The following is a 26,055-nucleotide window of genomic DNA, read 5'->3' as shown; positions in this document are numbered from 1 at the left end:
AACAGCTTGGGGAACAAGTCCAGATAATCCCTTTAATGTCTTGTTTGCAAAACGAGATTGGTTTAAGCATCTCTTCACCACCAGGAAGCTGTGGTATTTACAGAGGCTTTAAGAAAACTAATCGATCATGATACTGTTTCCTCAAGTGTTGGTAGTAAATATTTCTCTAAGATGGCGCTGATTAAATCCGGGTGCCAGAAACTGAATTATAACTTGTGAGGTTATGCATAATCTGATGTACAGTTTAATATCCCAAACATGTGATTAATTGAATTAAATCGAGGCATTTGTAAATTATTTAAATTAATTTTTAACAAATGTGTTTGCAACTTCATTCGCATCAAAGAGTTAAGATTGTTTGTTCACTTTATTGCTATTGAATAATTAAATTTGGCCACTTTTACGAGAACAAGTTGATTCGCCGGGAGTACTTCCATGATTAATTTCAATTAAATCTCTAATTATAATTTGAAGTTCAAGTTTTTATTCAATAAATCTTTTAAACTGTCAATTGTCAATTTTTGAGAGACATTATAGTTTTTACCTGTCCTATATATTGCGTACAAACACCTTTCTAAGGTGGTTGTGCACAAAATATGGTAAGTTTAATGGTTGGACACAATATATGGTAAGTTTAAGGTGGGTTTAGGAGGAGATCATACTGCTTTTAAAAATCGGCTTTTAAATAATCTCTTTTAAATTGCTTGTTACCTTTATCAGTCATGTGATTTCACTTTTTAATTCCTCCAGTAAGCTGCAGGCACATGCGGATAATGTACAGAATGTCTCTTTTAACAAAGGAAGAAAATTAACTATTAACTATTTGATGAGACAATAAAAACAAATTGAATTTCATGGCAAACTGAAATCGTTCAATTGAATTTCACCAAGATTATTGTTGAATATTACGCTAAAATTATTTTCATTTTTTTCATCGTAATTCAATATTTTTTGTTTTAAAAATAATGTACACATTGTTCCTGTATATGAATATACTTGGGAGTTATCATGAAAAAATACAACACCTTGTTAAAATTTTAATTAATTGAAATTTCAAAATAAATAAGCCCCGGGATATGCATTTTCATCTTCTAAAGAATTTTTGTGCTAAATTCGGTTGTTTTAAGTCAAATCGTTTCTTAAAGCGCGCTCGCACACACACATTTTTATTTTTTAGTAGAGTTTAACATTCTATACCAATGAAGTCCGCATTCCTGAAGCGCTTTGCAGTAACCAACCCCTTAAGTCTCGAACATGCAGAATTTGAGTGCATTACAAACAGCCAAAATAAAATTATTTTCTCCACTGACTTGAAATGTTACATTTCATTGAGATTTAATACGATTATTCTTATTTTTACCAAGCGGTATTCCGGGGAAAATGAATTTCAAGATTACGAGAACAAAAAACGTCCTTACTCAGTTTGCCAGCTCTTTAACTCTTTTAGTCATTAATGATGGATAGATTATGTTGGACACAGTTCCAGTTACCAGATACACCATTTTAGGAATATAACTGTGACGACTCTATTGTAGCTAACTACAATTGACATATTCTTATTTGCTGGCGAGACTGAATACTTATGAAGACGAAGTGTCTCTATTATGTTTATCTTATTAACTCCTCGCATCCTAGAGAGGCCGCGGTGGTCTGGTGGTAAGGTTTCGGCTTCTGCCCCGGAGGATTTCGGGTTCGTCCCCCGATTCCACCGAAGGAACGTCGTGTAAGTGGGTCTAGTGCAAGTTAAATCCGGCCAGGCCAAACGTTCTGGTGTGATGCCGGGTCAGGTGTCGTCCTCGTCATCGTCCCAAAATAGCCATAGCATTGCTTTAAAACGGGACATTAATATAACTAAACTAACTCTTCTTAGAGAAGGAGCATAAAAATAAGAAGCTGCTTGACTTGTTATGAGGGTGAAAATTTTGTCGTGGAAATAAGCATGAGAATTTTGAAATCGAGTCTTGAATGATATTCCAATCAATCTATCTGCCAATACGATAATTCCAAGTCACAATACGTTAGAAAAACAAAATGTTTATCTGGTTTTAATACCTAAACGGTCTATTTCTATCAATACTGACATCATTTCTCCTTCTTTATGTTCATGTATATGTCAATACGGTAACTTGAGAGCGAGAAGGAAGTTTTAAAACACAAATCTGAAAGATATATCAAATTTAGGGCAGAAAATTCTGCAATAGAAATTCGCTATTGTATATATATATATATGAGTGGCAATTCCAAAGCACAACATGCTAGAAACATGTATTTTATCAAATCAAGCTTAAAAATAAGCCGGCCTCCTGGAATAGGGGTAGCGCGTCTTCCCCATCATTTGGGCGTCCTGGGTTCGAGTCCCGGTTTGGGCATGGTTGTTTTTCATCTGTTGTATCTGTGAGATGTGTAAATGTGCCCCCTTCTAAAAATGGGTTCTGCAAGCGAATGTGATGCGTGAGTAGCTAAGACGTACTCTTGGCCCTAGTTGGCGCTGCTAAAACAAGAGACGCTCCATCAGCTTAAAATCGCGGGCTTCGTCAGTGAGCTTGCCATGGTAAGTGCCATTATAAACAATAACAACAGATTAAAAATAAATATAAAATTATGGACCTAAATGGTCATGGAGAAAAGATACTACATATTTGATATCTTTTTAGATAAGGAAAAACTAAAGATTTTTTTCCCCTTGAAAAAATGCACCATACGCCGAGAGAGTCTAGCATAAAAATGGTTTAAAAAATATATCACTGTTCCAAAAAATTGTAATTAGTGTTCTGTAAAGTAATTATTTAAGTCGTAATATCACAATTTTTTATAAAAAAAATTATCAAAGATGATTTGAGAAAATGTAAATTTTATTTCAGCTGTTATTAATAAATATATATATATATAACTATTTACAGCCGTTTGTAATTCTGGATGGAGTTAAAAACAACACCCCTCTTTTGATCTGCATTCTTTCTGAACGAGAAATCTCAATATATATATATATATATATTTTTATGTCAGGTAATTGCAACAGATTTTACTTTGTTTAAATTGACTGATGTGTCGGTGGGCAAATAAACATGAATAAATAACATAAGTCAACGTGTTGAGGTTTGCAATTTTTATTTTTTTATATTTATGCTAATTAATTTATTCTCCATTCAGTGGCCGAATTGAAAATTATTGCAAATATTTTCTATAACTACATATATAAAATTTTGTATTTGGCGTTACATTTTATTCCGTAAGTGGATTTGTTTCATTTTTTTTATAAAAGTTTGCATTCGACATTAAGTTTTATTCTGTAGTCACTATTTGTTTCATTTCCTATTTTAATAGTTAGTTTTGATCTTTGTGTTCGTGAACATTAGATAAAGAAGATCCTATTACAAGAAAACAAAATTTTAAATGTTATTATAGACTTACATTTGATGTTTACATTATATTACATTACTATTAAATTACACCATCTACCTTTTCCATTTCTAGCGGGATCTTAAGTGTACTGCAAATAATTTATATTCTATTCTTTAGCACTCTGTTAAAGTACATGATACTTTCTACTACAACTTCTATTAGTTAACTTATGACAGTCAAATCTGAGATGTTTTTAACATGATAATAATCCGTCTAGACAGACACTTTTAGTATTATATATAAATAACTTACAGTATCGTCTTTATAATTTTACTGGTCACCTATTTATGGCGAAAATAAAACAACAACAACATATAGTCACATTTTAAATTCGCTATAAATAATAGAAGCATTATACAAATTATATATTTCACACGTATTGATTAGCGTACATACCCTGTGGTCATCAGCCAATCTCTTCGTCAAATGTTGTGCATTTCGTCTCGATCTTTGAGGGTGGTCGTTTTTCCTCATCAGATATGTATTTGGAAAACCTTTGAGCTGAAAAGTACAAAATGTATTTAGAAGAGAAAAATTACAGCATTTCTTGAAGCTTACTACATTGCATGTATAGGGTGATACAAAAGCTCTTTTATATATTTTAAGTATAAAACATGCAGAAACAAGTCAACAAAGTTTCTTCAAAAATGGAAACGTAAATTAGAAGTGAGGGGGAACTACAAGTGGTTGATGAAATGTACGCCAAATAAAATGTACAGCATTTCAAAGAAAGCCATGAAGATTTTCATAAATATCAATCACAATGTTAATAAATATTGTGTATCTTCTCAGATGAAAAATATTATAAATTTTCCGCGGATTCAAGTAAAGAGATTATAATATTTTATTTGCAAACAAAACAATTAATTTTAGAAAAGAATATTTTCATTATTTTTGACAACATATAAACTTATAGTTTTTATAATATTTATCTGCAGTATTTTGCATATAAAATATTTTTTATTTGATTAATTAAAAATTTTTAAAGAAAAAGTAGTAAGACGATTAGATATCCATTTTATGTAGCATAAAATCTACTTTAAAATTTTGCACGAAACAATACATTAAGATTGATGTAGAAATTATTTTCAAAGGAATTATAATTCAGCATTCTATAAAAATATCTCTCTGTTAGAAATTAATTTTCCTAAATCAATATGCTAAACTAAGATTTCTTTTAACTACGAAACTTAATCTTAATAGTTTTCATGTTATATTAACTGCTATATTTCATACAAGACATTTACTTGAAAATCAGTCTTACCATTTAAAATTTTTCATAAAATTTCCACATATATTTTACTTGCATATAAAAAAAACCTCTACACGATTTCAAACTATACCATAGTTAGAAAATTTAATAACCAGTTGAAAAAATAATCTTGGGCACTGATTCGACGGAATAATTTTTTTAAGGCTGTTTTTAATTGTTACATATACATCTTCAATAATTATAATGTATTTCTTTATGTTGTCAATAAATTTTTCAAATTTAGAGTGGCATTTTTTCACCTTTAATCGGAAGAAAGGAATAACATTCAACAAAACCAAGTAAAATACTGACTAGAAATTTAGTAACATGATGTTTGTTACAAATTGAATTCAAATATTTCTTTATGGAAACTGTTATGAAGTTCGAATAAAATTTCAATAATCAATCTATCCTGATTTTAATGAAAAAATGTATCTTGTCTTAAATTCTGATGTTAAAAGGAAACACGTGAAAAGTTTATTTGGAATTTGAAGAAAAACCGTTCGCATCAAAAATTATAATATCCGTATAATTTTGGATATATCCAGCGTGTGTGTAACCCATTTTAAACGAAGACTGTATTTTAGTATAATTTATAATTACAGCTGAACATTTATATCACGAAATAATTTGAATTCTAAATTAATTCGATTTCAGTTATAACTCATATGTTCATCTTATCACTTCATTTATCGGCAATAAGCATTTATTGTTTGTGCTTATGAATCATAAGAATTCTGCAAGGAGGTAAGTGAAATTATTTTATATTTTTTAGACCATTATAAGAACGTGATGTATTAACTTTTTATTTAAATAATTATTTTCTGTTTTTTAGTTCTGTATGTACGCAATTTTGCAATCGATTTTAACCCTTTCGAGGACCGCGGGAAGTATGCTTCCCATCAAATTTATGAAATTATGTAGGTTGTCATACGTTCTGACACATTTTTTAGTAAGTCAGAAACTTAGATGCTACAGTTCTTTATCTCAGACAAAATGATGTGACTTGATTTGTTACTTAATTATTAATTAACCAAATTAATTAATTAATCAAATTAAATTTATCTAATAATCTAAAGGAATCCCTTTTCTTATTCTAATTTCAAGCCCAAAAATATTTTAACATAGTATGACTAGAAAAAAATGGCCCTTTAAAGGGTTAAACTAGCTTCATGATGAGCTATACTCAATGACAAAATTTACACACAGCAGACAAACAAGAAAGCGATTTAATCATTTCATGCTAACTATAAATTATCCATGAAAATTAAATATTTTAGAAACAGCGACTCTGTCTTTATGTGTTACCACTCAGATTTTATGTCTATTGATTTCGGACTAATACGTAATACTATTTTATTTTGAAATAAACATGCGAGAATATATCAAAACTTAAAATGATCTAATAATAGTTTAGGTGCTTCATTCGAGCCGCAGACAGATGTGACTAGAATAAAACACCTGAGTTTCATGGCAATGAAAAGGTAGCATGCAGATGGGGTTTTTTTAACGTAACTTTTAAAATAAAAAAAAATTATGCAAACTAAAATATATAAATGAAAAAAGAATGTTTTAAAAAGTAATTTTAACTCATGTTAGTTGGTTGATTCAGAAATAATAATTAATAAGTGAAATAATATCAGCAAAAAATAGATAAATATTGCATTACCAAATTGTACATCGGAATATGTTATACATTTTTGTTTAACTCGTTATATAATAACATTATTTTATCAAATGCCTCAAGAAATGTACAAATTTATACCTAAACTGGAGGCTTTGAAATCTGTTTTTTTTTTTCCATGAAAGAGATGTATCTGAATATTTTCTTAATTATAGCAATCAATTTATATGAACATGCAAGTTTCTCCAAGATTCTGTTCAACTTTAATGCATCGATATATATGACCTTTATATATATATATGGTGGATGACCTTTTGCCATCGTTCAGGCAGTTTATAATTCTACGTTCGTAAAATTTCTGATCTTTCCTATAAAAAAAACTGAATTAAGTGCGATTCGACATCATTAGCGCCATTAAAAATTTTACCGTTTAAGGAGTTCTGCATGAAACAAAAATGGTAGTCTGAAGGCGCAAGATCAGGGCTATATGACGGATGTGACAACATATCCCAACTCAGATCCAATAATTTTTAGCGAGTGACCAAAGATGTGTGGGGCTTTGCATTATCATGGTGGAAAACAACTTCCTAACGACTTCTGGCCGCTTTGCTTGAATTTCATCGCTCAGTTTGGTCAGTTGGTTTGGTTGTTTGGTAAAAGTTCAAAGGGCAGAATTCCTTTACAATCTCACCAGACTGACAGCATAATGGTGAATATCTGCTTTTGATATCGTCTGAGCTGGTTGATCTTGCATCACCCACGATCTCTTCCGATTAATTAAGTGGATTAACTATCCACTTTTCATAGCCAGAAATTAGTCTTTTCAGAAATGGATCAATGTCATTGCGTTTCAGATGCGAATCGCAGATGCTAATGCGTTGCACCAAATGAATTTTCTTAAGCTGGTGAGGGATCCATAGATTAAGTTTCTTGAAATAGCCAAACTTTTTAAATTTTTTTTCAATGCATGTACGCGATACATTGAGCTTCTCTGCAATATCACGTGTTGTGCTATGAACGATCTGTATCGATAATGGCCTTGATATAGGTCTCATAGACTTCATGGAAGGACTTCTGGACTGCCAGATCGTTGAGCATTTTTCGATGAAAAAATCACCAGAACGAAATCTTGCAAACCAATTTTAACACTGTCTTTCTTTCAAGGCTTCATCCTCATATACGGCATATAACTTCTGTGCTTGCGATGATGCGTTCTTTCTTTTTCGAGAATTATACAATAAAATATATCTGAAGTGTACGTCTTGTTCTTTCATTTCTAAATTGTGATAAAAACAAGTCTAAAGAACTAACTTATATAATTTTTTTATTAAATGAAAGGCAGAAGTACAAAGAAAATAGAAAAAAATATAGGTTAGGTACTTTGAATACTTTAACGAAACGAAAGAAAGTGTAAAATCCATCTGTTGACAAAATCCGCAATCACTTAGTTGCCAACCCAGTAGTTAAAATTGAAAGGGTAGTGCGACGTAAAGGGAAAACTTGTAAACGAACAGCTCAATAGATAGATTTGCTATGGATGGATTTTGGTCAACGTTTAACAGAAATTTATAAACTGGGTGTAAAGACCACATACCTAATTTCAACTGTATAGCTTAAAACGTTTTGAGCACAGAAAGACACAATTCTAAGAATGTGTTTTCTGACTCGGAGAGATTTGAAAATTAATGATTCAGCAAATTTTCGAGTTTGAACATTTTTTAAGATTTATAATATATTTACGATATGAAGTAAAATGTGTTTGATAATTCAAAATGAAGTAATTGTTATCTTTACCGGTACAGTAAATGCCCAAGACAAAATTTCGCATGTTGTGATTTATTTGCTAGAAAATTTCAGCACAATTGATTGGTAACCTTATGATTTTTCTGTCAGAAGTAAATAAAATGTATTAAGATGTTGCAGAACTTTTAACAGTTTTATGAGTATCGAAATATAAAATAAAGTTTTTTTTTTCTTTTTCTTTTTTAGATTTTAAATATATATTTTTGTTCAGCACAATATTTTGAGAGTTTCACGTCCCTGAAAAAGTTTGACTTTGAAAATTAATCAGATCTATAATAATAGTACAGGAGGTAATCAGTATAAAAATGTAATATTTAGAAAGGATTTATTCAAGAAACATTCTATCAATTTTTGCTTATACAACATGTACAGAAATTTTCAGAATTTTAGATAAAAATTTGATACGCGTGGAAATTCTGAAATAAAACAAAACACTATTTATTTACATTTAATTAAATGGAGTTTTATTTACAAAAATATAAATAAACTATTCACAATGTCAATAAAACTTCTGATATAAAGCAAACGAATGAATATATGTAAAAAATTATATCCTCAGACGATTTTTAGAAAAGTGTTTCTAAATAAAGAATGAAATAAAATTAATCGTAATCTTCATTGATTTTTCACGTTTTCAAAATTTTTAATGATATTTAAATCTTTAGAATTAATTTTATGCATCAAATAATTTTTTACGACAAAAAAAACACATCTATTCTGAATTTCAGTTCTTTGAAATTCACTTAAAGTCTTTTTTTTTCTGCAATTTGTTACTGGCATACTTCATAAACTTTCAATATAAACTGACATATCAAACTTTTTACCTGAATGTACAGTAAACAATTTGACAAAAGTAAAAAATTAATTATTTTCACTTGATGTTTCTAATGGAAACTGAAAGCTTTTGCTAAAACTCTTATTTGGTTAAGTAAACACTTCAAAAAATTTAAGACTATTTAGGAAATTTTAAGATTTTAAAGAATTTTTTTAAAAAGAACATCGTAATTTTTGAAATGTTCATATGATTCTACTTATAATTTGGATTTAATGTATGCTATATCTAACAAATTGAGTCAATTTTCGAAGAGACAGCAGTTATTTATTTTTCGCAAATATGGTATTTATTTTTCGCAAATATGATATTTCTTTTTCGCAAATAAGTATTTCTATGAACAGTGCTTAATTTAGGCTTAATTCATTTATTATTTAAAAAAAATATTTTAGATGAAAATTCCATCACTATATATGCAAGCCATTTATATGCAAATAAAGTCTTCAAGTTCGAAAGAAATTTTTCGCATCGTTCGTAAATATCTTTTTTCGTGCAAACTTATCCGATAAACGGAGCTACCATTGTTGTTATTCAAAATTGAAGACAAATCGAATAAGATGTTCTTAGCTGAGACGCTTAAAATGCGTTTCACTTGAAAATATTCTCCAAATTTCTCAGACGTAAATAAAAGAGCATGGATGCTGACATCGCGCAATATGTTTCGCTTACTCCATATTTCAATCTTCCTCCAAAAACGAAGAATAATTGAATTTATCTATTGTGATACAAGAAGAAAAACATATTTGTTGTCTACATTCATGTGCAAAAGTAGTGAATAAAAGCATGTAATAAATTGAAAATCAATAAATTGCAGTGTCCTAATTTTGATTTCAAATTGAATAAAAGACCATCGCAGGTATTTTTTTTCTGTCTTTCAATAGATTAAAATAAAACAATTTTGCAAATATTTTGCTCTTTAGATGCTTATTATCATGTGAGAACGTGATATTGTTTTGCTTAGAGGGTTTGGAAGCTCGAAATCGCGTAGGCAATGAATAAAGCATAAATGGCAATTTTCATCATCATCTTTTAATCGCATCTATTTTTTTACCTGCTTTTACCAGTATTGCATTATTATTATGTATGCTTCTTTGAAAGCAGATGCGTTTTTAAAAGGTTGACCTACTTCTACCAGTATTGCTTTATTATTACGTATTCTTCTTTGACAGAAGATGCTTTTTTAAAAGGTTGACGTAGAACTATGATATCATTACTGTTTTTTCATCTCAAAATCGGTCGAGCTCCAAAACTTTGTTTGACAGCTAGAAAAATTGAAAATGAAAGTTTAAAAAAATTATCATTATATAGAGAAGTCTCGTGATTGTTTAAAACCGGTTTAAACTGGTTAATGACTTAAATTAATTAAGATAAATAATAACTTAAAAAATAATAATTTTCTCACATGATAACTTGAAATTTGGGATCATAGATTTCATTTTAATTCTTTATATTTAATTTAAGTTAGATTGCTTGGAAGTAATTTCATGTTCTTAATTCCGTCAAACTGTCAGACAACAAAGCTGTGTTATTTTAATTGTCTTTCATATGATCTATTTATTTAACTTGATTTTACAATTGCATCGGGAGATGAATTGCTAAACACACTAAAATGCGAGTTTTTTTTTTTAATAAATCCGGCGCAATAATTAAATCTGAGAGATAAACTGCTAAATACACTAAAATGTGATTTTTTAAAAAATAAATCCAGCGCAAACATTGCTAGACTTTAATCAGTAATTTATGTGGTATTTTGTCATTTTTGATAAAAATTTTCTAAAAATTGAACATTATTTTTGATAATTTTTTTTTGTTTTGTTTTCTAATTATTTTAATCTAAATGGAAGTATTTTGCAATTTTTTTTTATCAAAGAATTAAAACATTATCTCTTAATATTTTTTTAAAATGTACGCATGCTAATGCATTTCAATATAAATAAAAATTAGGAAACAAAATACGCAATACTACTATTAAACGAATTTTAATAAATCTGGGATTTTAAATCAAAGAAAAGTGAAAAAGTTCTTTCTTTTTTTCTTTCCTCGCAGGGTTTAATTCTTCATTCTCTCATAAATAATTTCAGTGAGGGTAAGTAATAATATAGTGAGTATTATGTAATTTAGTTCTAAGTTAATTAATCATGATGTGGAATTATATATATTGTATTATATATTCTTAACATATGAATCAATTCATTATATACGAAATTGCTTTATATGAATTATGTGTCAATAAAAGATCATCAATACATATTTTTTAACTTAACATTTATTATTAATCAAATGTGGAGTATAATATTTTAGATAAAGTCATTTCAGACAAACACAAGATATTACAACTGACGTCCTGGCATGGGGTAGCGCGTCTTCCCCGTGATCTGGGCGTCCTGAGTTCGAGTCCCGGTTAGGGCATGGTTGTTCTTAATCTGTGTTCTGTCTGTGAGGTGTGTGAATGCGCCCCCCCCCGTAAAAAGGGGTTTTGCAAGCGAATGTGTGAGTTTCATGAGTCAGACTTCTGCCCTCGGGTGCTCAGGGGTCTTTACCCTCAGAAGCAACTGCCCCCACTCTCCGTGGTAACGCGGATATGGCATCATCATCACAAGATATTACATTTATGTTAGACATTGCCTTACTAAGTAACAAATGCAAAATTTTGTATCAAAATGTATTGTTTCGATAATAAGAAGCAAAGAAACTTGCCACTAACAATTTCTTAAGAATTGATGTTTTTGTCTTATTTAGCTGTAATCGAATCATATTCATTACAAATTTCAATAACTTATAAGGATTTGAACTAATAAAAATTTCATTAACTGGTATCAACAAATTTAAAATTTATAATTACTGTCTTTAAAAAAATCAAATGCATTTACTTTAAAATTATCATTTAAATAAGAAAGACATTTGCCTAATTTTTTCACTTTTAAAAAATTAGCAATAAGTAATTCATTGTATTTTTAAATAATTGTCATTACAATGGAGCTTTCTATTTAGAAGCTGAAGAGAGTGAATTAAAAATATTAATCAATAAACAAAATTTAATCAATAAGCAAAATTTATTCAATAAACAAAATTTAGAAAAACTAGGTTTTAAAAATACAGCAAAATGAAGCGGGATTTTTTTTTTTTTTTTACTGAACAAATTTTATTTGTAATGTTAAACATTTGAAATAATTAATTACTAAATAAAATATGAAATTATAACAAAAAATGAGGATTAATGTTTAAAAAATTTAATAATAAAACACATATATTCAATAAATGCATGCAGTTTTACTAAAAACTATAAAGCTCTTTGAATGTAGCGATAGAACCTTAGTGAAAAATACAATGCGAATCTAAATCTTCAATGTTTTTAAAAAGTGCTAAAAAATGTTAATGTTTTTTTATTGAATACATTATACTTCAATATAATCCTCAAGTGAGTAATGACTTAAGTGGTATTAAACAATTTTTCACATGCGACTTTTAAATAAACAAGCCACGAAAATTTATAATTGATGGAAATAATTCAGATATGGAAAAAATTTTTTATCACTTTTAGTATTGACTTCGAATTAAACTAACCAATTTCGAATTAAAGATAAGTAGAAATTATATACATAATAAATTCAAAGGAACACAGAAAATCTTCAATTTCCTGATGAAATCGAAATGAAAACATTCGAAAGTCTGCTTTATATGATTAACAATGCGTTACAATAGTATTTGCTTAAGTAAGTATGCTTAGTATTTGCTTAGTATTCAAGTAAAAGTAAATGAGATTTCAAAACTTTCGATAGTTAATTGCTAATTTGATACTTTTAAACAATCAAATGAGAAATAAATATTTCAAAAAGCCTTGAGGAGATTCCTTTTTTTTTTCTTCTGAACTTTTAAATCGACAACAGTGTAACCAATTGGCAATGAAAATGAACTCAAAAACAGCAGAAGATTCTCCCTTACTTAAATAAGAAACAAAGAAAAGAAACAACGGAGAAGTATGCGTGAAGTGATCGAAAATGAAGAGTTATCAGATAGCCACTTTGACGTCAGAAGACGTGACGTCAAGCTGAAGGAATTCGAAAAACTGTCCAGCCACCCTCGGTATTAAGCCTATTCCAAAAATAGCTCTTTCAGAAAAGAAAACAGATTACTTGGCTGTGATTATTGGTCAACGTGATCTTAATCTGCTCACATTAGTAAACTTCTTATGACGTCGTCGGTAATCCCCAGCTGGATAGGAGTTCTTGCATCATGACTACTTCAACCGCACAGCAAAAAAAAAACAAAAAAAACTTGATTTTTTTAAAAAAATAAAAATACTGTGGTACTTAATTAATTACAAAAAGGAATAACTAAAGGTAAATTACGCCCTCATTTTCATTTAAATAACTACGTAATTGGAAAATTTACAAGTAAAAAATGTTACTCGTTGACATTATTAAGACAAAATTTAGAATTCTACGAATTAAGAATTATTCGAGACAAAATTAAGATTTCTACAACAAAACATCTTGCTTTCAACTCTAATAAATAATCTTATCTGTTTTCTAAGTTTTATTTCAAAGCTTTTTAAAAAAATAATTAAGTGTAAAATGTAATATAACAAGTTGTAAATGTTCTAGTTGTACAATTTTTGTAATTATTACTTAAATAATGCAGTTCTATTATTTACTATTACATAATATATATATATATATATATATATATATATATATATATATATATATATATATATATATATATATATATATATATATATATATATATATATATATATATATATATATATATATATATATATATATATATTTATTTATATATATATATATATCAGAATGCACAAGATATATATGCATTGTAGCAATTAAAAAGCAGAATTGCAAAATACACTAAGCACTCATGTAAACCCAAATACAACTTGAAAATCAATCGGGTCTGATTTTGACGCAGCAATGATGATCATCATTATTTTTAAGTGAGAGAGAGAGATTCTTAATTGCAATAATGTAAGATCAGCATCCATTCTACTGAGTGCATGCAATGTCCAAGGTTAATCAATATTAAAACTTAACGCACTGTAAAAAGATCAAGTGACACAAATGTGAGAGAAATGGAAAGAAACACGTGTGAGAAGGACTGAATTTGTGCAATGATTTCGAAGATCGCTAGGCCCGTATCCATAGAATTTCTTTATATGAAAGTACATAATACAGTTGGCACATGTGATATATATACAAATTGCCCCTTTTTTAACTTCAAAATATTAGAAAGCATATGTTATGCCGAAATGATATATTTTTTTTTGTAATAACCGTTTAAATAGATATGGCCAATAATATTATACATTTAATATTGAAATAAAATAATATAAAGAAGTATAATATTTTTGAATATTCAAATAAGTTTAAAAATGGCCAGAACATTATACATATTCCATACAACCAGAATATTATATATTTTTAGAATCATCCGACTACCTTGGACAACTTTATGTCTGATAACCGATTTTCATATAAAAAAAAATGAAGATTTTGATCCGTGGAAAAATCCTAATCTAGTTATATGCCTGCTTATATCATTTGGCTCATACTCTCTTTCTGTTGAAAATCACCCTCACGCTGATTGTTGTAGAGTTTCATTGTCTCATAGTCAGAAACAGCTCCCCGCGAAAGGCATTGCATAAGTTTTAAGAACTTCACTTTCATTCCGTTGGTTACATCAGAAACCCGTGCCCAAAACATGCAATAGTCTGTTGCAGTGCAGCACGATTTCTTCGCAGACATATATTGCTCTTCAGCGGAGTTAAGGAGAAATAATATGAGGTACTCTCTCCAAATGAGATTTGTTAACTTGATAATACAAGCATATTTAATTTTTGATTTCCCATTTCGTTTCATTTTTGATATCAATAGTATTTCAATTGTAAATAAAATAAAAGCACAATTGAAAAATTTCGCATAAATTTATGCAGAAATCTATTAATTATATTATTAATAATTTTTTGAATTGGAAGATGATTTTTAGACCTTGTTACATGGAACTGAATTTTTTTTCATTCATTTAAAACAATAATATATGCAACTGCATTCCCAGGTTTATATTTGATTATGATTAATTTCTTTAGCTTTGAGTTCTTGGTATTTATCTTGTTTCACTATCCAAAAGTCAATAACACTTTAAAAAATGGATTGTAAAAAAGAATTAATCAAAACTGTAATCAATTTTTTTTTCGTAAATGGTTTATCTTTTTTTTTTTTTTTTTTTGGAAAAACAATGCTGCTCCAAATAACTTTAAAATTGGCAAATTTACGTCAGTGTGCTTCAGAAAATATTATCTGGAAGACAAATTTCACATTTTTAAATGTTCTATTATACTAATTTTTTTTATTTCATTTGCCAATTTCTAATCATTCTCGGGTAAGAATTTGTGATGTTGAATATCGTCAAAAAATTCGAACTCAAGAATTTGATGAATCTCCATGTCTTAGACCTCCTTGAGTTCGAAACACACATTTTTGTAAAATGTTCGTCTGTCTGTCTATGACAAAGATGATTCAAAAATGCTTGGGTTTAGATGGATGGCATTTGACTCTTAACCAAAGATTAATCGTCAAATAGCTCGCCAAGAATTATACGACAGATTCAGCAGAATAGTCAAATTCATGCCAAACGTTAATATTTCGGAACCATTCTATGCTAATACCATACAAGGCATCTCTGGGATAATATTTTTATTAGAGAATATGCGAAGAAGTTAGTTTTGGGGTGACTGATCCCTGAGGTTAATATGAGAATTCGAAAAAATACTGTTTCTTCATCATAGGGTCTGTCTTACCAGTCCTCTTAAAGTCAGTTTTAGAATTTAAATTAAGTTTACAATTTCAGATTAAGTTTATTTATTTCTTAAAGAAGTCAGATAAATATGCAAGCATTCTTTGTCGTGAAATTCAAAATTTAATTAAAGAAGTTGATCTTAAAAAAAAAAACACTTAAACTTCTTGTTTCAAATCAAACGATCTTGAGAATTTCCATGTCGAAGCGAATGCAAAAATATTGTACTATGTAGGATAGCATTGTCTTCACACAAAAATTTGTACAATCCGAGTTTATTACATTAATCTTGCAGAAATTCACTAATTTGACTTTTAAATGAATCATGGGGAGGTGTAGCTGTTAAAGGATTTTTGTGAATATAACAATGACTCTTAATATCAAGAACAGAGATCATTTCACTTCATCTATACTACAAGTCGCTGCGGTGATCTGGTGTTAAAGTCTCATCTTCGAAAGGGTTCCAAGTTCGAGATCTGATTACACCGAAGAACCGTCGTGTGAGCGAGTCTAGTGCACGTTATACACGTTGCGACCAAATGTCTTTCCGCTGGTGTGGTGCGGAAGTTTGGAGAGGGGGAATCAGCTCAGTATATGTCCTCGTCATCTGACCGTGATTCAAAGTTACGAGGTTTGTCCCAAAAAATAGCTTTAATGTTGTTTTAAAAACGGGCCATTAATATAACTTTACTAACTCATCTGTAATTTAGTTTTATTTTTTCATTTTTATGTTTTGTGTGTTTTCCATCGTTATCCATATTATTTTCTCATGCTCTGAACTTTACTAAGAATTAAATATAACATAAATTTAACCCTAAATTTAGGTTAACCCTAAATTAAATATAAAATAAATTTTTAAAGACTATTTTATCACTCTTTTGAATGAGGGTGGAAAATATGAATATCAGAGAATAAATAATTTTCTCTTAATAGAGATGCAAAATTGGGATATCTAGTTCAGTATTGGCTTTGTTAAAACCTAATAATGAAAAACTTTCCATGTTCTTGTCCTAATATTCCAGCAGATCTTAATAAAAAATTGCTCTATGTCTTGATACAGAAAATAATTTTGTTTCACTGAAAATAAATAAAGTAATTTAAACATCTTAAAAGCTTTCTCCATATTACTTACTAACACGCATACAAGCTTTTCTAATTTTAGACAAGCATCAATTGCTGCAAAGAAGTAAAGTATAGAAAGAAAACAAATTGATATCTATTGAAGAGATTCAACTAATTAATTGGATTTGTTGAAATCTGGCTTTTGTCCGGGGTAGAAAGCTCAAGTAGTATTTATTGCCTTTGTGTGCGAAAAAGCGTCACCTTGTAATTGAATAAACACATTGTGGAAAATAACAAGTAAAATATATTGCTTTAGATTTTTCAAGGCGAATAATTACAGGAAGTAATTGCGTCGAATATTGTTTGCAATAAAAGAGTCCAAAATTAATTTAGAAATATTTTATAAACTAAATTGAATACCAAGGAAATTCCAGAATTAGAATTTCCTTTTTAAATTAATTTTCATTCCTAAAATTTGCCAATCAGAGCTTTGTATACATTCTTCCAATATTCTTAGAGAGAAACATGAACGAAGGAAATTGTGTTCCATAAATAAGATTCCATATATTATTTTTGTTATTTTTTTTTTACTTTCAGGAATAAATAGATACAGAGAAATATAAATAATTAAAAAATATGAATCCGAAAAATATTAATATGTAGAGATTTGAATACAATTTTTGAATATTAAGTCTTCAAAATATTTTCAATATTCTTCTATTTAATTCCCCCTTTGAATTTGAAACATTTTTTCTTTCATATTAGAGTTTTAAACATTTCCACGTTACTATATTCTTCCTGACAATATCACTTTTAATATTCTCAGAAACTTAATTAATCATTAGTCATTAATTAAATTAAATTTTGATATTGTAATGTCTTGATCCTGAACAATCAAATAAGAGAGTAGTGTAACAAACAATTCCTTTATTTACAGCCTTGTATATGTACACAAGAATAACTTGTTCTCATCTAGGTTAATATGTTTTAAAAAATTTACACAACAGTTGAAAGTTAATAATGAAATAGTTCCCCGATCAGTTCGGAAGATAAACAAAACCAAAAACGCTAACAGGCTGTTAGCTCAAATGGCTACTCCAGGGATAGCTCTAAAAATCCACAGATTTTTATCGAGTGGATCTTAACCCAGAAGCCCGAATCACAAGAAGCTTCTCACAAAATCAGGAACACCTTCGAACTTCTCCGACTTCTCCTTCTAAGCCTCTCACTGCTCTCTCTCCTCTTTAAAAAGTGTCGCATTTTATTTCCATTAAATCTCCGCCTCTCATTTTCTCATTGGTACACTTGAGCTCCTTCTTACCCAATAGATGTTCAGCAATGCTTCTTCAATGCTCTCCAGTCGATGGTGGGAAAGTCTGTTAATGATTCATCATTGTAGCTGACCTTTCCTGAACACATGTTAATTATAGTACCATCATAATGGAAAAAAAGTCTAACATCTGGATGGATTGACGTTCTTCTTCCATAAGATATGATAGATCTCTTTGACGACGAAAAGCACATGTGAGGTTCTTTATCTGGATATAACTAATGACCAGACAGAATGATTCTACCGGCGAAGAGGATCCCACATCTGGCAGTCTGGAGACACTTAACAATGTTGGGGGGATTACAGATGGCGTTACATCTGGCCAGAATGCCAATTATCAGATGTGGGAGATGGAGAACGTTGCAATAAGTTAGCAGGGACACCTTTTTGTATTGATTTTAAGAAGAAAAATTATATCAAATTTAAAATGGGAAAAATAATTAAATATAATTTAAAGAAACATGTTCTTTAGTGCACTAATAAAAGTATGGTTTTGAAAACTGTTATTTTTATTTTTTCAATTTCAATTTTAGAGAAAATAATTTAATTATATTTAATTTATATTCGTATCCCATTTCTGTATATATTTCAAAATACATATTTCTTATTTAAGAATATTAAACTTCTGTAGAATCTCTTTTTATTGGAGTTTTTAATAAGAATTTCTTGTTGCTTAACTTCCTTCCAAGAAATAATTGACTGCTGGAAATGTGTAGTTTATTTTTTTTATTTCATAGTTTAAATTTTATAATTATAAATCTAAATTCACATACGCAAAAAACTGCGTATGTGACAGCAAAAAAATGGATGCCATTTGCCCTATGTGTTATTCCATACATAACCCTATCCCGTGTACTTTACAATTCAATAAAAATATGAAGAAAAAAAACTGTGTTTATTATTAATTTAAAATCTAACTTTGACACGTTGTTCTATCATGTGATGCTCCCTTTTTACTAACCCTAAACTATCAGCTGTCAGATGCTTTTTTAATAGGGTTGTCAACACTTTACTGCACGAATGGTTGGAAATTCAAATCTTGTTTTTATTTTGGTACACCCTTTACAAGCGCAGGCAGCGAGATGACGATTTCAAGATCTGTTTCAAATCTACATTTCTAGTAGTGAAAACATATGCTAAATTTATCTCTTGAGTTTCTTGAGTTTTTAAGTTTTCATGTTACCGACAGATACATAGATTGACAGATTCCCCTTATAAGTATGTATCTCAAAGTTGAATAGAAATTCTCAAGTTTAATGGAATAACCACATCACACATATCATTCGATTAAAATCACATCACATAAATATAATTTGATTAGTCCATCGTATTTTTCAAGGATAAACTATCAGACATACACAGCAGCAATTCTGGGAATGCTTAATTCATTGAAAACCTCAATGTCAAATGTTTCATCAGTTAAAATACTTTATTTTTGTATGTTTCATTTATTAGAAAACAAAAATTTAAACAGAAAAGTTCTGTTATAGTTGGAAGAAAAGAATTCATGTCCGCAGAAATATAGCATATGCATGTTTTCTCTCAATGCAAGATCGTTACTTATATCAGTGTAGGCGGTATATTTCTAAAAATACAAATAAACGGCTGAATCGGTCTAATATGTGGCTTTTAATACTCCACTTCCGCGTTTTGTTTTCCCTAACGGACCTCGGCCCTCGTAATAATGTTTACTCAAGATAATAAAATTAATCCTCATAGCCATTAATAACATTTTCCTTTTGTTATGACAACTAAAAACAACAAGCAGAGGTTTAACTACCGAAAACCGTTCTGATGAAGTTAGGTTAGAAAAAAGGAAAGTCAAAAGTATATTTAAGAAATCATTTAATAACTTACGCTGTTATTATTCATGGAAAATCTTGCGCAAAGTCCCTTTGGAGACAGTTTTAGCTCAAGAAGAAAAATGTAAAGTATATCGATGAGAGATTGTTTAAGGAATATTTTGTTAATCTTCAACAAAAATCTTTCACATTTTGTTTGATTTTATAAATAGATATTTTTGGTTGATTTACGATAACTTTTTTGATATTAGACTGCTGCGGTATGGTTAATTAAAACATCAATAATGTCTTAAAAATTCTCTTTATTATAATTTCAAATAGCATAGAAAAGAATGTGGTTTCAAAAAAATATTTATACCTGATTTCTGAATAGAATATTCAATACTGAAAAATAATACAGCGATTGTATCTCAAAATCATAATATTTTTCAAAACCTTAAAAGGATGGATCGCGAAAAATAACAATAATAATCTTTAAGAATCTCTAAGATTGTTTATTACTGATTCCAACATAAATTATTTATATTTTTATCGAATATAATACACCCAATTGAAGCTTTAATCATTTTTAAATTTTTGAATCTTGAAATTGAAATTGTGTGTGCAATGCTATTTCACACTGCATATTTAAATACTTAGATTTGAAGGAGCATTATTTACTATTTTAAAATGAAAAAAAGTTAAAATGTCATCTTATCGAAAATCTTATGAGAATTCAGCATAAAGAAATAACCGAAGTGCTTTGAAAACAGAGATATCGAATAAAGTATTCATATTATGTATGCGCTTAAATTTCATTTGTATTCCAATGCCTTTCTTTCTCACCTTTCTGTGTCTTACGCATAGGGCAGTTTCTATTTTATTTTTCATTTCATATGTTTTTTTCTTCGTTTTACATGTATGTGTCATGTATCTGATCAATAATTTACTTCAATGTCACCAATCACACACTGTGCAATGATTCTCATCAATCTCACTTTTCATATATAATGTATATTTTAAACATGCATTTCAATAACTTAATGAAATAAAATGTGTTTATTTTTTCTCATCGTATGCATAAATTTCACTTGTAATGTCACGAATGACATTGTAATAGAATAAGAAACTATCAATCCATAAATAAACAATGTGCAAAGACACCTATATAAATTTTCTGAATCCATATAATAAAATATAAAATATACATTGCATTTAGAGAGCGCTAATGCTGCTACAACTAAAACACAAATGAACTTAACGAAATTAAAATTAGAAATAAATATTAAGTTAACAGCCAAAGAATCAAAAAGAAAGATTAAATGAATCCGGCCCGAAGACTTTCTCAAGGGTCACCCTCAGGCAAGGATTCAAACCAGGGATTTTTTCTGTGAGGGGTCTGACTTTCGTCCAACAAACTGACCCCTCGTGACCCGAAAACGTGGAAAAATTAAAATTTAGTTTAGTTTAACGAAGTGCATCTACAATAGCAAGTTTTAACCTCAAGTAGTTTGCTTCGGATTTGTATTTTCAATTTGTGAGTATTTTGCCTTTTGTTTATTACTTTTTGGTTCTATTTTCATGTATTTTGTGGTTTGATTTGCTGTGGTCTTATTTGGATTGTTTTTTTGCTAGTGTTTTTACTTGTTTTAATCTTGTGATACTAATTTATCTCCAAAACCTCTATTTTCTGGGATTTTCGGGTCACGAGGGGTCAGTTTGTTGGACGAAAGTCAGACCCCTCACAGAAAAAATCCCTGGTTTGAATCCTTGCCTGAGGGTGACCCTTGAGAAAGTCTTCGGGCCGGATTCATTTAATCTTTCTTTTTGATTCTTTGGCTGTTAACTTAATATTTATTTCTAATTTTAATTGTAATAGAATGTCATTCGTGTCATTCCCTTAGTATATATCCATATTTTATTGAACTACTATATTCCAATCTAGGATCATGATTTTTTTTTCTTTATCCGAACATTGTGTTTCTTTTCAGTATAATGCTATCTTTCTCTCTTAGATCATATGCCAGGTAACATAGTTTTAAATAACGTTTTTTTTTTTTCATTTATATCCAACCATATCAATTCTATCTATGTGCTCTTGAGCCAGAGATGCAGTTAGTTGTTAAAATAGTTAGGTTTAGAGTTTAAGATTTAATAACACGGAGGAAATGCTTACTTCCAAAAACAGAATTTTTGCACTACAGATAAGTGTTCCTTACAATCAAGAGTTGCCGTTTTGATTCGCTTTTTTAATCTGATGATATTTATCTCCGCTTTTTCTGTTACTGAATGTAGCATTTAATGACTTTTAAACTACACAAACATTGCTTAAAAATTTTGTGAAAAAAATTCATCTGTAAAGAGGAGTATAAGTATCATATTGAATTGAAGACTACAGGATGTTATAAAAAGATGCGAATAAACAGGATACTGTTATGTATTGCACTGTGATGTGATGTGATATATGCAATGATTCTAATTAATCTCGTATTTCATGTATTATGAATATGAGTTTCAGTTACTTACATGAAATAAAATCGTTTATTTTTTCACATCATATGTATAAATTCATATGTATTCGCCAACTTTTGCCAAAATTTTAAAATTTGGGAACAAATTTGCATTAAATGGGCAATTTGCCAAAATTCAAGTTTCATACGAAATGAGTTCTGATATTTGGCATGAAATATTTTTAGGTGAAATTGGCCTACATTTGCGTTCTGTTTGGAAAAATGTTCTGGCAGCTAGCAAAAATTTTCATTACTGGAAGACATGTTGGTCAAGAAATTAAAGAATAATTCTTAATAAGAAAACAACTAATAATTAGAACCAATATTAAACTTTTTCAAATAAAATGGCGAATTTCCATTTACGCAGACTAAGTAGTTGCCTTGGCCTGAAAGCAGGTAAGTTGAACTACTTTGATTTCCAATTTTTTTTCCACATAAATTCTTTAAAAAATGCATATTTGACATAAAAATATTAGGACAATATTAATGTTTCATCAAGTATAATTGATTAGATTCTCTGTATTGCTCATTACATTGTCTTAGTTTTTAGAATATTTATAAAATCGAAGATCTGTTTCAATACCTTGATATAAAAACGTGGATAACGGATTGTCCATAGTTACAATGTTTAAGGTATGCAACAAAGTGTTTTTTAGAAAAACGTTCGAAAATAGTTACAGTTTTGAATATGTGTATAAAAAAAGATTGATAAAGCATCTACGAGACCAAAACATATTTGTTAAGTGGAAATTTTTAAAAAAAAAGCTTTAAAAAGAAAAAAGAGCTTTTTTTTTCATTAAAAAGAAGTACAAAACAAAATTCACCTAGTTTAGAAATTTATTAAATGATTTGCTTAAAATTTTGCAGATAACTTAAGGACTATGTATTATGTAATTCCTGAACCAGAACATAAGCTGTATCTATATTCATTCTTTTAATGTTAGGCTTCAAATGATAAATAATTTGAAATTTTCAATGTTTTTCACATTATGGAGCTCTAAAACTACTATAAAATATTTCTTAATGAATTGATTACCTATTCTATAGTTTTGGAACTGCAGAACATATTTAGAAATCATTAGACCAAATTTCAAGAAAAAATACCGATTATATTTTAATTTATTAGGTTTCTCGTAAGAACATACTATCAGAGATTAGAATGCGAGAAAATAGAATCGAAAGATGTAAAATAACGTACCCAAATGCAAATGTAAAACTCAGGATAACGTCCCAAATAATAAAATTAGAAGCAACATTTTAAAGGTTTTATAAAGAAACCCATTCAAACATCAAAAATATTAAATAAAAAATTCTTAATTTCGCAAAAAAAAATCGACTTTTTGACGTAGTCATTTACTATAATTAAACACTAATCACATTAAAAAAATAGTAAAATAAATAGTAACATAAAATTTTGAATTTGAAATGTGAAGCCACTTTTTTCTATTTTATTAAAAGAGGAGCCTTATAGTGGGAACCTTATAGTGCCTAGGACCACAAAATACTTAACCCGCCACTGCTTTCATTTATTATTTTTATTCAGACTATATATTAATTAAATCGTCTAGTAATCGCTACCCCCGAAAGATCCAAAACATTGAAGATTTAAATCTAAAACATAAAAATCCCATTATGAAATGGCATAAATTTTGTCTCCTTTTATTTTAAGTCCTTCAATTCTTCAAGAAACAGTACTCTCAGTCGAAGCTTTGGACAAAAGTTCGAGATCATTTCTCAGACAACTGTTTTAATTAAGCATCGAATGTTTGTTCGTTATTTCAAATAGAATCACGAAAGGCGGAAATTTGAGTCTCAACTGAAACATCATTAAAGTAATGACTTTTCGTCTCGGGTAAGAGTTCTAAAATAGAAGGATGGCGATGAGTAAGTTCCATTACACTTGATTTCCAACCAAGAAGTAATTGGCAGTTGTAAACTTGATACATGACAGCGTGTTGTTAAGAATTCATGAAAAAGTTAAGCTATCGTGAAATCTGTCATAACACACTTAGGAAAAGGAAATGAAAGAATCTCGTTAAAATGAAATATTCTCTCTTTTAACGTGAATTGCGGTAATTACACATAAGCAAGTATACATAAATCATGTTTAAGTACTTTTGTTGTGCAAACATATACGTGAGAATTATAAATTTTCAATACTAGGTCTCTTTCTTTATTAGGATAACGTAAAATATTTAATTAACAAATTTATTTGCGGCTTCGAAACCCGTTTTATCTTTAAAATAGAAAATCTTTTAGTGGCAATTGACTACCGAAACTGCTGTATATAGTGTATTGCCGGGTTTACACTCGACCAGTTATAAGATGGCTAGTAAGCAGCTCATGCGTAGAAAGGCTGAAAAATGCTGTTCGGTCGATGGCAAGTAATTGTCCCTACTGGACAATTGCAAGCCGCTATATTGCATTTTTCTTACTGCGCATGCGTTTGTAGAGTTTGGCTGCTTTTTTTGGCGTGAAAAAATGGATCATTTATCGTAGATTAATTCCAACAATTTCTAATGCGAGGTTGTGTTTTTTAAAAATTTTATTTGCCATTTTTTTTTCTAAAGGTTTCCAAATTTAGGTTTGACCTTTTTTTTTTATTTTATAATGTATTTTTGTGCAAATATCCATCATTTTAATACGATACGCAGTGAAAAAGAAAAATTCAGGGACGCAAAAACAACTTATAGCCAAGCATGGAATGCTTTATTCTATCTTATGAAATTGTGGCAAACCTAAATCAGTCCTTTTTTGCTCATGCGCTGCCTACTTGCTGTCTTATAACTGGCCGAGTGTAAACCTGACATATCATTAAATATATAATTATAGTTTTTAATTGTGAAGTGCGCTATTACAAAAAGAAAAAAATCTGTCTTGAATATATGATTGATCTTCACATTTCAGACCTTACTGAATTAGGATAAAATTATATTTTGAACTACGTTCATATGAGAGCATGGTAAATCAAAGATAAAACGAACTAGGTGAATGACAGCTGGTATGCAATTTTAACATAAAAGTTTCTAATCTACATTTTATACATAGATGCCTATGTGAACTTAATAGCTATAAAACACTAAAAAAATAGATAGATTAAATTAAATTATTGTTCTTAAAGGCTAGAATAATTGGCGTTTTATATCAATTTTTGAACAAATTTTCTCCGGTGGAAAGCTGTCAATATGTCATTGTGTTTGTGAATTTGATAAACCAACAACAGAAAGAGCTATTTGCATAAAATTCTATTATGGATTTTAATGATGGTTTCTTATAATAATTCGAAAAAAATCCATCAAGTAGAAAATGTTTGCATGTTCAAAAATTTGAGGGCAGTTCGTCCAAAATATTAAAGTGTTCATATACTTTTGATTCAATTATATGTTTTACGCTATGTTAAACTCAGGGTTTTATGACTGTGCAAAACATCCCCATTTCTTGTTAAAAGCAGACTTTTATTCTAATCAGTGTGAATGAATGACCTTTTGTTGAAACACCATTTTTTCTTCACCTAAACATTAACTGTAAAGAAGAAGCTAAAATGCTATCATTTTAAGGTAAAATATTTATTTTCTTTTGCCCTTTATGAAGATCAAACTCTGTAACTCTGTATATCCTACTCTTAACCAGTCTATCAGGCATTTAG

General features: G+C 29.1%; 1 protein-coding gene across 1 annotated transcript in view; it reads right to left on the bottom strand.

The window, feature by feature from the left end:
• LOC129956177 (neuroendocrine convertase 1-like) overlaps positions 1–26,055 on the bottom strand; it is a 105,282-nt gene that overhangs the window by 52,073 nt on the left and 27,154 nt on the right. Inside the window, exon 2 of the mRNA XM_056068280.1 lies at positions 3,799–3,903. Within this exon, the coding sequence (XP_055924255.1) occupies positions 3,799–3,903 (105 nt within the window). The remainder of the gene's footprint in view (positions 1–3,798; positions 3,904–26,055) is intronic.

The sequence above is a fragment of the Argiope bruennichi genome, chromosome 2 (assembly GCF_947563725.1).
Source record: "Argiope bruennichi chromosome 2, qqArgBrue1.1, whole genome shotgun sequence".
Lineage (NCBI taxonomy): Eukaryota > Metazoa > Arthropoda > Arachnida > Araneae > Araneidae > Argiope > Argiope bruennichi.
The sequence above is the reverse complement of the archived record's forward strand: the minus strand, read 5'-3'. Positions and strand labels throughout refer to the sequence as shown.